A 12,208-nucleotide genomic window follows, 5' to 3' on the forward strand; every position below is an offset into this window, starting at 1 on the left:
TTTATCTGAGCTCACAGAGAAGTCAGGTCCTTCATGAAGACTTTGTGTTCCTGTCTGTCAAAGGAAATCTTTAAACCTGCTTTATGATCATTTGAGGGTGACTCCACTGGTTAAAAGAAGTCAGATTGTGTTGAAGTCAATGGGAGAATGCTCCCTTGATGAGTTTCTGGTCTCAGTCTCTCGTTTACAGTCTATAAGACAACATGATGTTAATTTTTTAAACGATGCTCCATTCAGAGGGAAAGGGGAGGGATTAGGGGGCGGGGCTACAATGTGATCGACAGACTGTACCACCCAATCAGGAGAGCGTTTTGGCACCTTTTACTTCAGGAAACCTTCTCTACTGTAAGATTTTGGTCTTTGTTTACAATAAGAGAAGAAAAACTGGTTGTTTCCTTCAAGGATCGTTTCATGTGGAGTAAGTTGGATGCAAAATGTTATCACATTTCCATAAATAGTAATCCGTCTGATAAACAATCATGAGGCCAAAACAGTCATTACACTCATCTTCACACTCCTGTCAGCTTCTCCTTCATCAACAACTTCCTGTCTTATCCTTTAAAAATAGAAATCCACAGGGAAACTCTGGATTTCTGCAACAAATCACTGACAGCTCTTGTTGAACGTCTTCCCCCTGAAGTCTCACAGACTGAACGCATCACGATGACTTGTGCCTCAGAGACAGGAAGAAGACCAGGTCACCTCAGTTCATAAACCGCCTTAAATCGTTCATCCAAGAAGCCTAATTGACTCCAGCAGGAAGTGACACTTGTGTCTCTGCGCAAATCCATTATTTAATGGGCTGATCTGTCACCGGCGCAATAAAGTATTCAGCTGTCTGTTAGATGGAGAGATGCAGTATTGTGTTTTCTCATGCAATGTTGCGTGAGTGTTATAGTTATGTGTTTATGTGGGAGGGATTTCAGATTCATGCCTTAGTAATAATTATCCTAACGATAATAATAACCTGGTCAGATTGTTAAATATTACAATTCAAAATTACTACAATCAAACAAATATGGAAATATATTAAGTTTATTCAATTCAGATTCAGCCAATAACTTTCCGTCAGTCCCACGTCTCAATTAAATTCATGTTTAACATAGATGAGTGAAGCAGGTTAAGTCTCCTTCTCCAAAATGTGATTTCTATGACGGTTGATGGACAGATTACAAACCTCCACTTTGTAATTATTCTGGACCCAAAAACTGCCCCAAAGCCTCCATCTGTGTCTGATGAATATATGGAAACAACACTTTAAGGGCCCGATAAGATGAGAGAGCACCAGATTAATACTCCGGGGAAGAATGGGACCGTAGATCGTTACAGAAACGTTGGGTAAAGAAATCTCATTGATTCTTGACCACTCTGGACTGAGCTCAGCCCCTTTGCTGTAGTTGTTGCTCAAAGGACTCAGAGCGCTGAACCAGCAGCTCTGCTGTTTTTAGCAGCTCGGAGCAGCAGAGCGTCCGCGATGAGCTGATGTTTGCACAGACTCTGAGCTCAGAGGGCTTTTAAGTAGCTCTTCACCACGGGACCCCTCTCTTCATTATCTTGAGTGGGAGTATGGGAGAGAGGCAGGAGAGGAAAAAAAGGCAGACAAAAGGGCCAGTGTGGATTATTGTTTGTGTGTCCTTCTCAGACAAAGGTGAACTGCAGGTGGGTGCGTGACCAGCTACATGTGCTTTCAACACACTCCTCCATCCTGATACAGGGACGGATGTCCATCATAAGGAAGACTGATAACAGACGTTTACTGTAAAAACTGCACTTTAAGGGTTCAGAGAAAGAGATTTATGGAGCTTAATGGTCTTCGGTGTTCAGGGTTTCTGTTGTTTATGTCAGTGAAACAAACAGCTGTGGATTTTAAATGTGTTTAATGTGCTTTTGGTGAGGAAAAGATGTTTGTTGGAGCCTGATAATGTGTCTGCACTATCTGTCGTCTTTATTTCTGCTGAGTAAGATCCAGTTCTCCTTTATTTTTAATGAAGAAAATGTCACAGACACGTGAAGTGGGAGCTACAAGAAAACATTTATCTGCTGTCCAGGATTTGATTCATTCCAAATCAATTAATCAAACAAATACAGCTTTGAGACAGAAATGTAATGAAAACATGTAAGTTTGAGTTGAAGTAAAAATGTCTTTTATTTGTGTGTTGTGTCCCAGTTCAGTGAATCAGTGTGTGACTGTTGTGTCTCTTTTGTGTCCTTCCAGCCACCAAACCCAGACAACATGCTGGGACCATCCCAAGATGGCCGAGCTCTACCAGTCTCTGGGTGAGAGTCCAACTGTGTGACCACATGAAGACTGCTGTCTTCTTCCTCCTGGCCTCTAACTGTGTCTGTCTTCTGGTCTCTGTCCTCAGCCGACCTGAACAACGTTCGATTCTCGGCATACCGAACGGCCATGAAGCTGCGACGTCTGCAGAAGGCGCTGTGCTGTAAGTCCTGACACTCTGCAGCTCTAATGCGCTTTAATGCTCCCAGCCACACACACACACACTGAGACTCTCAGACCAGGCCCAAAGTGAGTCAGGCAGGTTTGGACACAGATCTAGATCGATCAGATCAGATCTTGGTGAATCCGTATCAGAAACAAACAAGGAGGGATCCTGTAAAGTCATCAGACGTTCATCAGCACGCCGCTCTGATGGCGCTCCCGTCCTCCTACACTTCTTCTTCTTTGATTCATTTGTTCATCTCCTCTTCCTTTTCTTCTCTCTGCTTCAACCATCTTGGCATCTCATCTTGTTCAATCTGTGTGTGTGTGTGTGTGTGTGTGCGCGTGTGTGTGCGTGTTTCTGGCTTTCCATATGTGTGTTTACACATCGCTCTGGTCTCTCGCTGGTGGAGAGTGTGAGTCCGCCTACGAGCCGTGATGTGTTTTCAGGCGTGTCAGTGGTGGAGCAGCACAGAGCCACACAGTGCCGTGATGCCGGTGCTCTAAAAATAAAAATTAGCAGGTTTGGTAATTAACTCTGAGGAAACGACAAAGTTTCATCAGAATAAAACAGAAATCACTAAAACGTTACATAAAGAGCAACATGGCATCTTGAACCATCACGCGACATTAACGTGTGAGTATGTTTCTCACACATTAATAAAACTTAATATCAGTTTCACTCACGGACGATGAGCACCAAGAGGCTGTGAATGCTACACAGCAGATCTGCTCCAGAAGCAGATGATTTTATTAATTAGTAGATCTTTTCTGTGACTTTAAGTGTGAGCAGCGTTGACTTGAAGTGCTTTTCCTGGAACTCCTCCGTTCTTCAGCGGACTCTGTTAAAGGTCCAGATGAATAATGTTTCAGGGATCCTTGTCCTTGAGCTGAGTCCTCGCCTGTGAACTGACTCTGTCCTCGTGGTTCTCTGCAGTGGACCTGCTGAGCATGCCGACGGTGTGCGAGGTGTTGGACCAGCACGGCCTGAAGCAGAACGAGCAGCTGCTGGACATCTCTCAGCTGGTCACCTGTCTGACCAGCCTGTACCAGCGGCTGGAGCAGAGCCACGCCCACCTGGTCAATGTCCCGCTGTGCGTGGACATGTGTCTCAACTGGCTGCTCAACGTCTACGACACGTATGAACGCACACAAACGCACACAAAGACACAAAGGCTGTTTGTCTTAGGTCTTCTAATGTGTGTTTTTTTTGGACTTCAGTGGTCGAACTGGAAAAATCCGGACTCTGTCATTCAAAACTGGAATCATCTCCCTCTGCAAAGCTCATCTGGAGGACAAATACAGATGTGAGTCATCGACTTTAACTGTGTTACGTTCAAGTGCAACACTCAGTTGATCAGTCGAGGAGCAGAAAGTTCTGATTGTTGTTTCCATTATTGATTGTGATGCAAAGTGGAGCTCCTTTAATTAAACATTTGAAAGACTAATCAATGAAATTAGTAAATGTTAGTTACAGTGTAATTGTTTCCAAACTTCTCATTCTGAAAAATCCAAACTTCTTTATCATTCTGTGTCATTGGTTATATTTAATGTTCCTGTTTCTACTGAACACAACAGAAGCTGCAGAAACATTTCTTTCAAAGCCAAAGCCAGATTTACTGCCTGTTAAAAAATAATAATAATCAGTGAGATCAATTAAGTAAAAACGTACAATTAAACCGATGCAAACTTTTCATTTGTGTTAACTAACACATTTCGATAACCGACTTCTGTGTTCTTCTGTGTTTTCAGAGAAAACAGCACAAAGTTTCATCCAAACTTTTCTCTCTCCTCAGTTTTGTTCAGACAAGTTGCCAGTGCGACGGGTTTCTGTGACCAGCGGCGCCTCGGCCTCCTCCTCCACGACTCCATCCAGATCCCCCGGCAGCTCGGCGAGGTCGCCTCCTTCGGGGGCTCCAACATCGAGCCCTCAGTCCGCAGCTGCTTCCAGTTTGTATGTCTCACACACACTGTTGAACGGAAACTGTAACTTTAGCTTTTTTTGTGAGAGATAAACCAAATAAAGAGCAGAGTGTTAGATGACCTATGGAGGCGAACAACACATGAACAGGAGGACTATTTTTGAGCTGAGCATTAATGCTCGAGTGAGTATTTGGGGCAGCAGGACAGTGTGTGTGCACACTTACACACACATTACTTGGTTGTAGTTGGTTTTTGGATTTATGGGATTTGTTTGTTGACCAAATGCCAAATATAGAGTGAGAGTCCTTCCTTCTTCTTCCAGGCCAACAACAAGCCCGAGCTGGAGGCGGCCATGTTCCTGGACTGGATGCGTCTGGAGCCTCAGTCCATGGTCTGGTTACCCGTCCTGCACCGGGTGGCCGCCGCCGAGACCGCCAAGCACCAGGCCAAGTGTAACATCTGCAAGGAGTGTCCCATCATAGGATTCAGGTCGGCGGCCTCAACGAAACTGCTTTTTATTTGTTTAAAATAAAAGATGCTTCTGAAGCTTCTCAACTTTGGGATGAATTCTAATTATTGTCATGAATGTCATTATCACTCCAGTAAAAACGCCACTGAAGTGATTCAGGGCAGTAAAACTCTTTTTCAACTTCAACCCTTCAAATACAGATCGACTCCAGGGGGGCATTTATTCTGTGAATGGGAGGTTTGGCCCTTTAACGGAGGCAGAGCTCCTCTTTTGTTGTCCCTTCAGGGCAGCCGTGCTAAACTTGAATTTAGGGCCAGAGAATAAACTCGTGGGGAAAACAAAGCTGTAAATTTTTCCTCCTGCGTTGTTGCAGCTTCTTCTGACCTCCTTGTCTTTTCTTTCTGTCTAAACGCAGATACCGGAGCCTGAAACATTTTAACTATGACATCTGCCAAAGCTGCTTCTTCTCCGGTCGCGTCGCTAAAGGACATAAGATGCAGTATCCAATGGTGGAGTACTGCACTCCGGTACGAACACACACCTTTTATATCCCTGTGACACTTTGATCGATCCCCTGTTGTTATTCCTGATTTCCTCACCTGGTCTCCCACTGGTCTCTAACTGGTTTCTGGTCTTTAACTGGTCTCTGGTCTTTAGCTGGTTTTCTGGTCTTTAACTGGTTTCTGGTCTTTAGCTGGTCTCTGACTGGTTTCTGGTCTTTAACTGGTCTCTGACTGGTCTTTGACTGGTCTTTAACTGGTCTTTAACTGGTTTCTGGTCTTTAACTGGTCTCTGACTGGTCTCTGACTGGTCTCTGACTGGTCTTTAACTGGTCTTTAACTGGTTTCTGGTCTTTAACTGGTCTCTGACTGGTCTTTGACTGGTCTTTAACTGGTCTTTAACTGGTTTCTGGTCTTTAACTGGTCTCTGACTGGTCTTTGACTGGTCTTTAACTGGTCTTTAGCTGGTTTTCTGGTCTTTAGCTGGTCTCTGACTGGTCTTTGACTGGTCTTTAACTGGTTTCTGGTCTTTAACTGGTCTCTGACTGGTCTTTGACTGGTCTTTAACTGGTTTCTGGTCTTTAACTGGTCTCTGACTGGTCTCTGACTGGTCTCTGACTGGTCTTTAGCTGGTTTTCTGGTCTTTAGCTGGTCTCTGACTGGTCTTTGACTGGTCTTTAACTGGTTTCTGGTCTTTAACTGGTCTCTGACTGGTCTCTGACTGGTCTTTAGCTGGTTTTCTGGTCTTTAGCTGGTCTCTGACTGGTCTTTGACTGGTCTTTAACTGGTTTCTGGTCTCTAACTGGTCTCTGGTCTCTGTCCAGACCACATCAGGGGAGGACGTCAGAGACTTTGCCAAGGTGCTGAAGAACAAGTTCAGGACCAAACGCTACTTTGCTAAACACCCACGAATGGGCTACCTGCCTGTCCAGACCATCCTGGAGGGAGACAACATGGAGACGTGAGTCTCACAAACACACACACACGCCTCGCTGCAACTGTTGTCTGTGTGTTTTGTGATGTGTGTGTGGCTGTGACAGTAATAGTCAGAATAAACATTTAGAAATCCTTTTTGTTCTCATTCTTCTCCTTCATCTTCCTCCTTCTGTATATTTTCTATCTTTCGTTCATCCTTTAATTCTTCAGTTAGTCTGTAATCAGTGAGGTCATTGGTAGAATACATAATATCTGAGGAGCAGGTGAGCTGCAGGTAAAGACGGAGTTGTACAGTGACACCTTTGTCCAGGATGAATCTGCATTGGACTCACAGTTGTGTGTTAGTGCATGTGCACGTTCATATGAGTGTGTTGTTAGTGTCACTCCCACACATCACACTTCCATACTACAGCTCCCATCATGCCTCGCTGCGCAGTGTCCCCCCACTTCCTGTGTCATCATCTCATGTTTTTTTGTCTTGCAGTCCTGTCACTCTGATCAACTTCTGGCCCGTAGACCATGCGTGAGTACCTGGCCCACACACACACACACACACACACACACACACACACACACACATCTCTGCCCATCTCACACTCATTTTGTCTGTCTCTGACTGCGTTAGAAAAACCGTCAGGTCAGAAATATCCCAACACGCCCAAAGCAGTGAAACTTCACAGCTAAATACAAAGTGTGTATGTTCAGTTTCAGCTGGACTAATGTTGCACCTTTAAATGCTGTGATGACAAACCTCAGAGCTGTTTGTGATAAACTTTTAACTGTTGAAAGGTTCAGATCGAAACATTTCATGCTGCCACTCGTCTGCCTCGTGCTGTCGCTTCCTTCATGGCTTCTTCTGGATTCATGTGGATCAACAAATCCCTGCTGGTTTTATTCATCCTCTCTCTCTCTCTCTCTCTCTCTCTCTCTCTCTCTCTCTCTCTCTCTCTCAGGCCTGGATCGTCCCCTCAGCTGTCACATGACGACACACACACCCGGATCGAACACTACGCCAACAGGTAACATGCAGTTTGTCTCGGGCACCACGGTCGCTGTTTTGCGAACAGGAAGTAGAGGCGTAACCTTCCTCCTGCTCTACTTTTTACCGTCCCTGCTGACGTCCCGACTCCTCCAGAGAAACACTGTGATTGATGTGAGTCGGAATAATGACTTTGGACGAAATGTGAAACACGCTCCCTGAGAATGTGTTCACGCCGCTGTGACTCACCAGGGACGAGCCGGCCTGATTCTCTACTGACGCAGATCTGGAGACGTTTCAGCCTTCTGGTGTATTTTTGTTTAAAGAACCAACAAATCGCCGGTTTTATTCTCCTGTTCGCAGCAGAGTGACTTTATTTTAGAGACTGAGCTGGAAAGTTATTAACACTGAGGACGTGAACCTTCTCAGACAACAAGACATGAACAGTTTGGACAAAGTTGTTGTTGCCCAAATGAACCACATCCACATGGCCTCCTTGGTGGTTCTGATCCAGTTTGATCCAGATTTGGCTCTTGTGTTTGACTGCACATGTCAGTGTCTGAGACAAAAAGGTTACACACCTTTGTTGATTTGAGGTGGGACTTTGACAAATACCGTTTGAGTGTCTTTAAATCAACATGTCAAGATTGAAAGCATGTTTGGCTTTTTGCCGCATTAACGTTCTGCACGCAGAGTCCAGAGACTCACCAAAACATCTGAGGGACAGGAAGCAGTCAGATCAATCAACCAATCAAACCATCCGTTGGCTCCGTGTGAGGCCCTGTGTTTGACACACACACACACACACACACACACACATAGACGTGCCTCCAGCAGCGTTTGGTAGAGTTGAAGGTTATTTACCTGAAGTTGATTTAAAAAAATAAAAAAATAAAAACAAACAGCAGGATGTTCTGCTGGAGATGAAACCGTCTTCAGTGTGTTAGAGAAGCCCGTCTGGATTCTGCTTCTGGGACTGACTGCTCTGTTTCTTCCCCCTCTGCAGGTTAGCAGAAATGGAGAATCGTAATGGCTCTTATCTGAATGACAGTATCTCACCCAATGAGAGCATGTGAGGACTGCTTCCTGTTTGTTTGTTTGTTTCTCACTGATTGGCTCGCTGTGTTTGAACTGACTCTTCTTCTGTTCCCATTGGCTGGTTGGGATGATGTCATGCAAGCTCAGTCTGGTTTAGTCATGATTGTATGATCAGATCAGTCAGTAACTCGATAAATAGCCTTAAAAAGATAGAAAATGAACCTTCATGTTCTTTTTGAGGAGTTTTTCAGGTAAAAAGTAGATTTCACTTTATCTGCATTAAAACTGATGCAGTAAAAGCTGTAGTACTGAAATACTGCAGATAAATTTATTGTTCGTCTTAATGTTTAATCATTTTCATTAGAGCAGCAGAATAACAGACCTGCAGGCCTTCGGTGGTGCTGCCACGTCATTCACACGCTTATTTTCTTTATCTCCATTTTTCCTGTGTGTGTGTGTGTGTGTGTGTGTGTGTGTGTGTGCGCGCGCAAACATCCTTGATGTGTGTTTGTATATCTGCCATCATTATTTGGTGTGTGTGTGTGTGTGTCTGCAGCGATGACGAACACATGTTGATCCAGCACTACTGCCAGTCTCTGAACCAAGGCTCTCCTCTCAGCCAGCCCCGCAGCCCCGCCCAGATCCTCATCTCCATGGAAACAGAGGAGAAAGGCGAGCTGGAGCGGGTCCTCAGCGACCTGGAGCAGGAGAACAGGTCAGCGTCAGAGTGAGGAGGAGGAGGAGGATGTAAATCAGATGCTGACCGGATCGTAATCATTTTCCGTGTCTGCAGGAAACTCCAAGCGGAGTACGACCGTCTGAAAAAGGCCCACGACAGGAAGGGCTTGTCGCCGCTGCCGTCGCCCCCGGAGATGCTGCCGGTGTCGCCACAGAGCGCCCGCGACGCCGAGCTCATCGCCGAGGCCAAACTGCTGCGGCAGCACAAAGGACGCCTGGAGGCCCGGATGCAGATTCTGGAGGATCACAACAAACAGCTGGAGTCACAGCTGCACCGGCTGAGGCAGCTGCTGGAGCAGGTACAGACCTGTGATGTCATTTCCTGGAGGAAGACTGAAATGATTAGGTCAAAGGTCAAATAACTGATCTGTGTTTGTGTGTGTCAGACCGACTCCAAAGTGAATGGCACAGCTCTGTCGTCTCCCTCCACTTCCTCTCAGCGCTCCGACTCCTCCCTCCCTCTGCTGCGTGTGGCGGCCAGCCAGACTACTGACACAATGGGTGAACACACACAGACACACACGTTCTGGTTGTGGTTGCACAGAGGGGACACAACTCAAACTGCACTTTGTATGAAAAGTGTTACACAAATAAAGTCTGAAGTCCGCTTCCTGTTTCAGGTGACGATGAGCTGTCCAGCCCTTCCCAGGATGCATCAGGGCTGGAGGAAGTGATGGAGCAGCTCAACAACTCCTTCCCTCACAGTCAGGGTACGGAAAACCAACTCTGTTCGGCTCCACTGTCCCTTCTGAACCTCTAAAGGCAGCATGAATGCACAGCTTCCATATTCAGCTCTCAAATATCCATCTTTCTTCTGTTCTGTCACTTTTCTTTCATTTTCACGTTCCTGTATTTTTTGCACGAATACAAAAGTTACCAAACAAACTGAAGTTCAACAAAACAACGTAAACATATGAAAGAAAATACTCTTAAAATTTAACCCACTTTAGAATCTGGACTTTACCCACCAGGTCAAAGGTCAAAATCAGCCTGGAGGTTATCATGTTTCCTTTTCTTGTGACCTCTTGACCTCACAACCTGTCAGACAGAAAAAGGCTTCAGGTGAAGCTCAGTGTGCGTCGTTTTCTTCCAACCAGTCCTCCTTCCTGTCTTTCTCACTGATTCTTCTTCCTGTTCTGTCTTTTCTGCCTTCCCTCCTCGTCCCTGTGAGTCAGGAGGGAGACGGGGACGTCCATGAGAGGTGAGTGGCTCAGCGCTTGTGTCCCGTTAACGTTGTCGACCGTACAGTTGTCGTCCCCTAACACACTCTGAACACAACAGAGCAACCAACATCTGTCCTCCTTCCTGTCTGTCACTACGGAGGCCCTGAAGCTGCTCTTGGCTTCTTATTTTTATAATTAAATTCAGATTCTTGTTGTTGTGAGACTTTGTCTGTATTTGTCACCAACCCGGAGTGTGTATCTGTTCCGTCTTATCGCGCCCTCCCTGTTTAGGTCCCAGTATCGGCAGTTTGTTCCACATGGCTGACGACCTGGGCCGAGCCATGGAGTCACTGGTCAGCGTGATGACAGACGAGCAGAGCGCCGAACAGCACGAGGCCCTGCCCTTCTGACCCCCCTACTTATAGCATGCTTTTCTAGTCAAAACAACTGGATCGAAGACACAGTTTACAAAGCAAATATATATATATATATATATATAACGTCTATTTTTGTGAAGGATTGCGGTTCCGACGACACGTTAAAAAAAAGAAAGAAAAACATAACTTGTAGATTTCAGTAGTTTCTTAAAACGTCCTGAAATTGTTTTATTATTAACCGAGGCTGGTTTTTAAACTTCTATGCAACTGTATAAAATGGGACGGGGGGTGTGAGACAAGATACAAATAGGTGTGTTCAATGTGGTCATATATTTGTCATCTGTTTGTTACCGGGGAAACAGCTACAGCAGTTCAGACATTTGTATCTAAAGAGGATGATTGTAATCAAAGGGTGCTTTCTAAGAGGAAACTGTCTTTCAATAACAACGTACACTACTGTCAAGGTAATGCAGGCATCCTGGGTCTTTACAGTACGTTGTGTGTGTGTGTGTGCGTGTGTGCGCGTGTGCTGTCTAATTTCCACATGATGTTGCAGCCTTTTTTTTTTTTGGCTCTGGCTGAGACACGTCATCCATCCATCCATTTACTTATGAATATCTCCATGGTGACAGGAGCGTACTGTCTGATTTTATCTGTATCACTGGTGACAGTCTGGGAGCTGCAGTTTAATCTGACCCGCCGTTCCCAGAGAGAACTGAAGTTCACACAGTATACCGGGTGTAACTCTGCAGCCCAGACACAGAAGCTCTACCTCGTGTAAACTGTGGAAAGTCAAGCTCCACTGTACTCAGCCCTGCATGTTGCTGGCTGAGCGGTTCACTTTACATGTTCTACTCCAGTCTGAATGTTTCATCTGTCAGATTTTCTACAACTCGAGACATTTTACCCAAGTGGAACTGATCCGTGTGCACTACTGTCATTCTGGGATATATTAGCTGTTTGTTTTCTGTGTGGAGGACGCATTTATTTTAGCAGTTTGATTTTTGTCTTTGGTTATGAAGCAGTTGTTTTGTGCTGTGTGAGGTGTTATGATATTAGCATGTATCCATCCTTATTTAACGTCTCAGAAGTCGGTCAGATTCTGCAGTCGAAGTCGAAGAGGTTTTTGATCCACACTGAATTTAATTGATTTGGTTGTTTGTTTTTTAATTTCTCACATTTGTTTTAATTATCACATCGTTCTTCAAATAACACATCAACACTTCACAACATATCAGATTCCACCAAATATATGCCTTACTACTGTAATATAAAATGCTTTACTGTATATCAATAAAGCACGCAGTTATGTTGGTCTGTCTCACCTGTTTGACTGTACGTTAAACTTTATTTAAAGCAGCACCGAGGACACAGCAGAAAATAATCAAAGAACAGCTGAGCTGAAGGACCCGGATCAGGAAGACAGGTACCAACAACCAGCCAATCAGGGGCCAGATTCCGAATAACTACTGTGGCCGAGAAAGGTCTGTAAAATTGTTCCGTGTTACGGCGGGCTGGGTTTGATATTAAGCTAATCATGCTAACGTTAGCATCAATAATAACAATTTTAATTTGAAATTTCGTTATGTTCCATTTTTCTTCTTCATTAAAGGCTTCATTAAAGCCTTTCTGTCAGCGGTAACAC

The 12,208-nt window shown here is 44.9% G+C and overlaps 1 protein-coding gene across 11 annotated transcripts in view; it reads left to right on the forward strand.

Moving 5' to 3' along the window:
* dmd (dystrophin) overlaps positions 1–11,877 on the forward strand; it is a 140,019-nt gene extending 128,142 nt beyond the window's left edge. For 5 of the 11 annotated variants that reach the window (XM_029524185.1, XM_029524197.1, XM_029524190.1 and 2 more), the window contains 16 exons: positions 2,216–2,277; positions 2,367–2,441; positions 3,378–3,579; positions 3,662–3,747; positions 4,237–4,394; positions 4,686–4,852; positions 5,248–5,359; positions 6,157–6,293; positions 6,753–6,791; positions 7,222–7,287; positions 8,254–8,319; positions 8,842–9,000; positions 9,079–9,322; positions 9,410–9,524; positions 9,644–9,733; positions 10,478–11,877. In XM_029524185.1, the coding sequence (XP_029380045.1) occupies positions 2,216–2,277; positions 2,367–2,441; positions 3,378–3,579; positions 3,662–3,747; positions 4,237–4,394; positions 4,686–4,852; positions 5,248–5,359; positions 6,157–6,293; positions 6,753–6,791; positions 7,222–7,287; positions 8,254–8,319; positions 8,842–9,000; positions 9,079–9,322; positions 9,410–9,524; positions 9,644–9,733; positions 10,478–10,596 (1,897 nt within the window). In that variant the 3' untranslated portion in view covers positions 10,597–11,877. Of the gene's footprint in view, positions 1–2,215; positions 2,278–2,366; positions 2,442–3,377; positions 3,580–3,661; positions 3,748–4,236; positions 4,395–4,685; positions 4,853–5,247; positions 5,360–6,156; positions 6,298–6,752; positions 6,792–7,221; positions 7,288–8,253; positions 8,320–8,841; positions 9,001–9,078; positions 9,338–9,409; positions 9,525–9,643; positions 9,734–10,198; positions 10,225–10,477 lie in introns of those variants that run through there. The other 6 variants (XM_029524216.1, XM_029524236.1, XM_029524226.1 and 3 more) reach the window with 5 other exon arrangements.
* The last annotated feature ends 331 nt before the right edge of the window (positions 11,878–12,208 follow it).

This window comes from Echeneis naucrates, chromosome 2, assembly GCF_900963305.1.
Source record: "Echeneis naucrates chromosome 2, fEcheNa1.1, whole genome shotgun sequence".
In the NCBI taxonomy this organism is placed as follows: Eukaryota; Metazoa; Chordata; class Actinopteri; order Carangiformes; family Echeneidae; genus Echeneis; species Echeneis naucrates.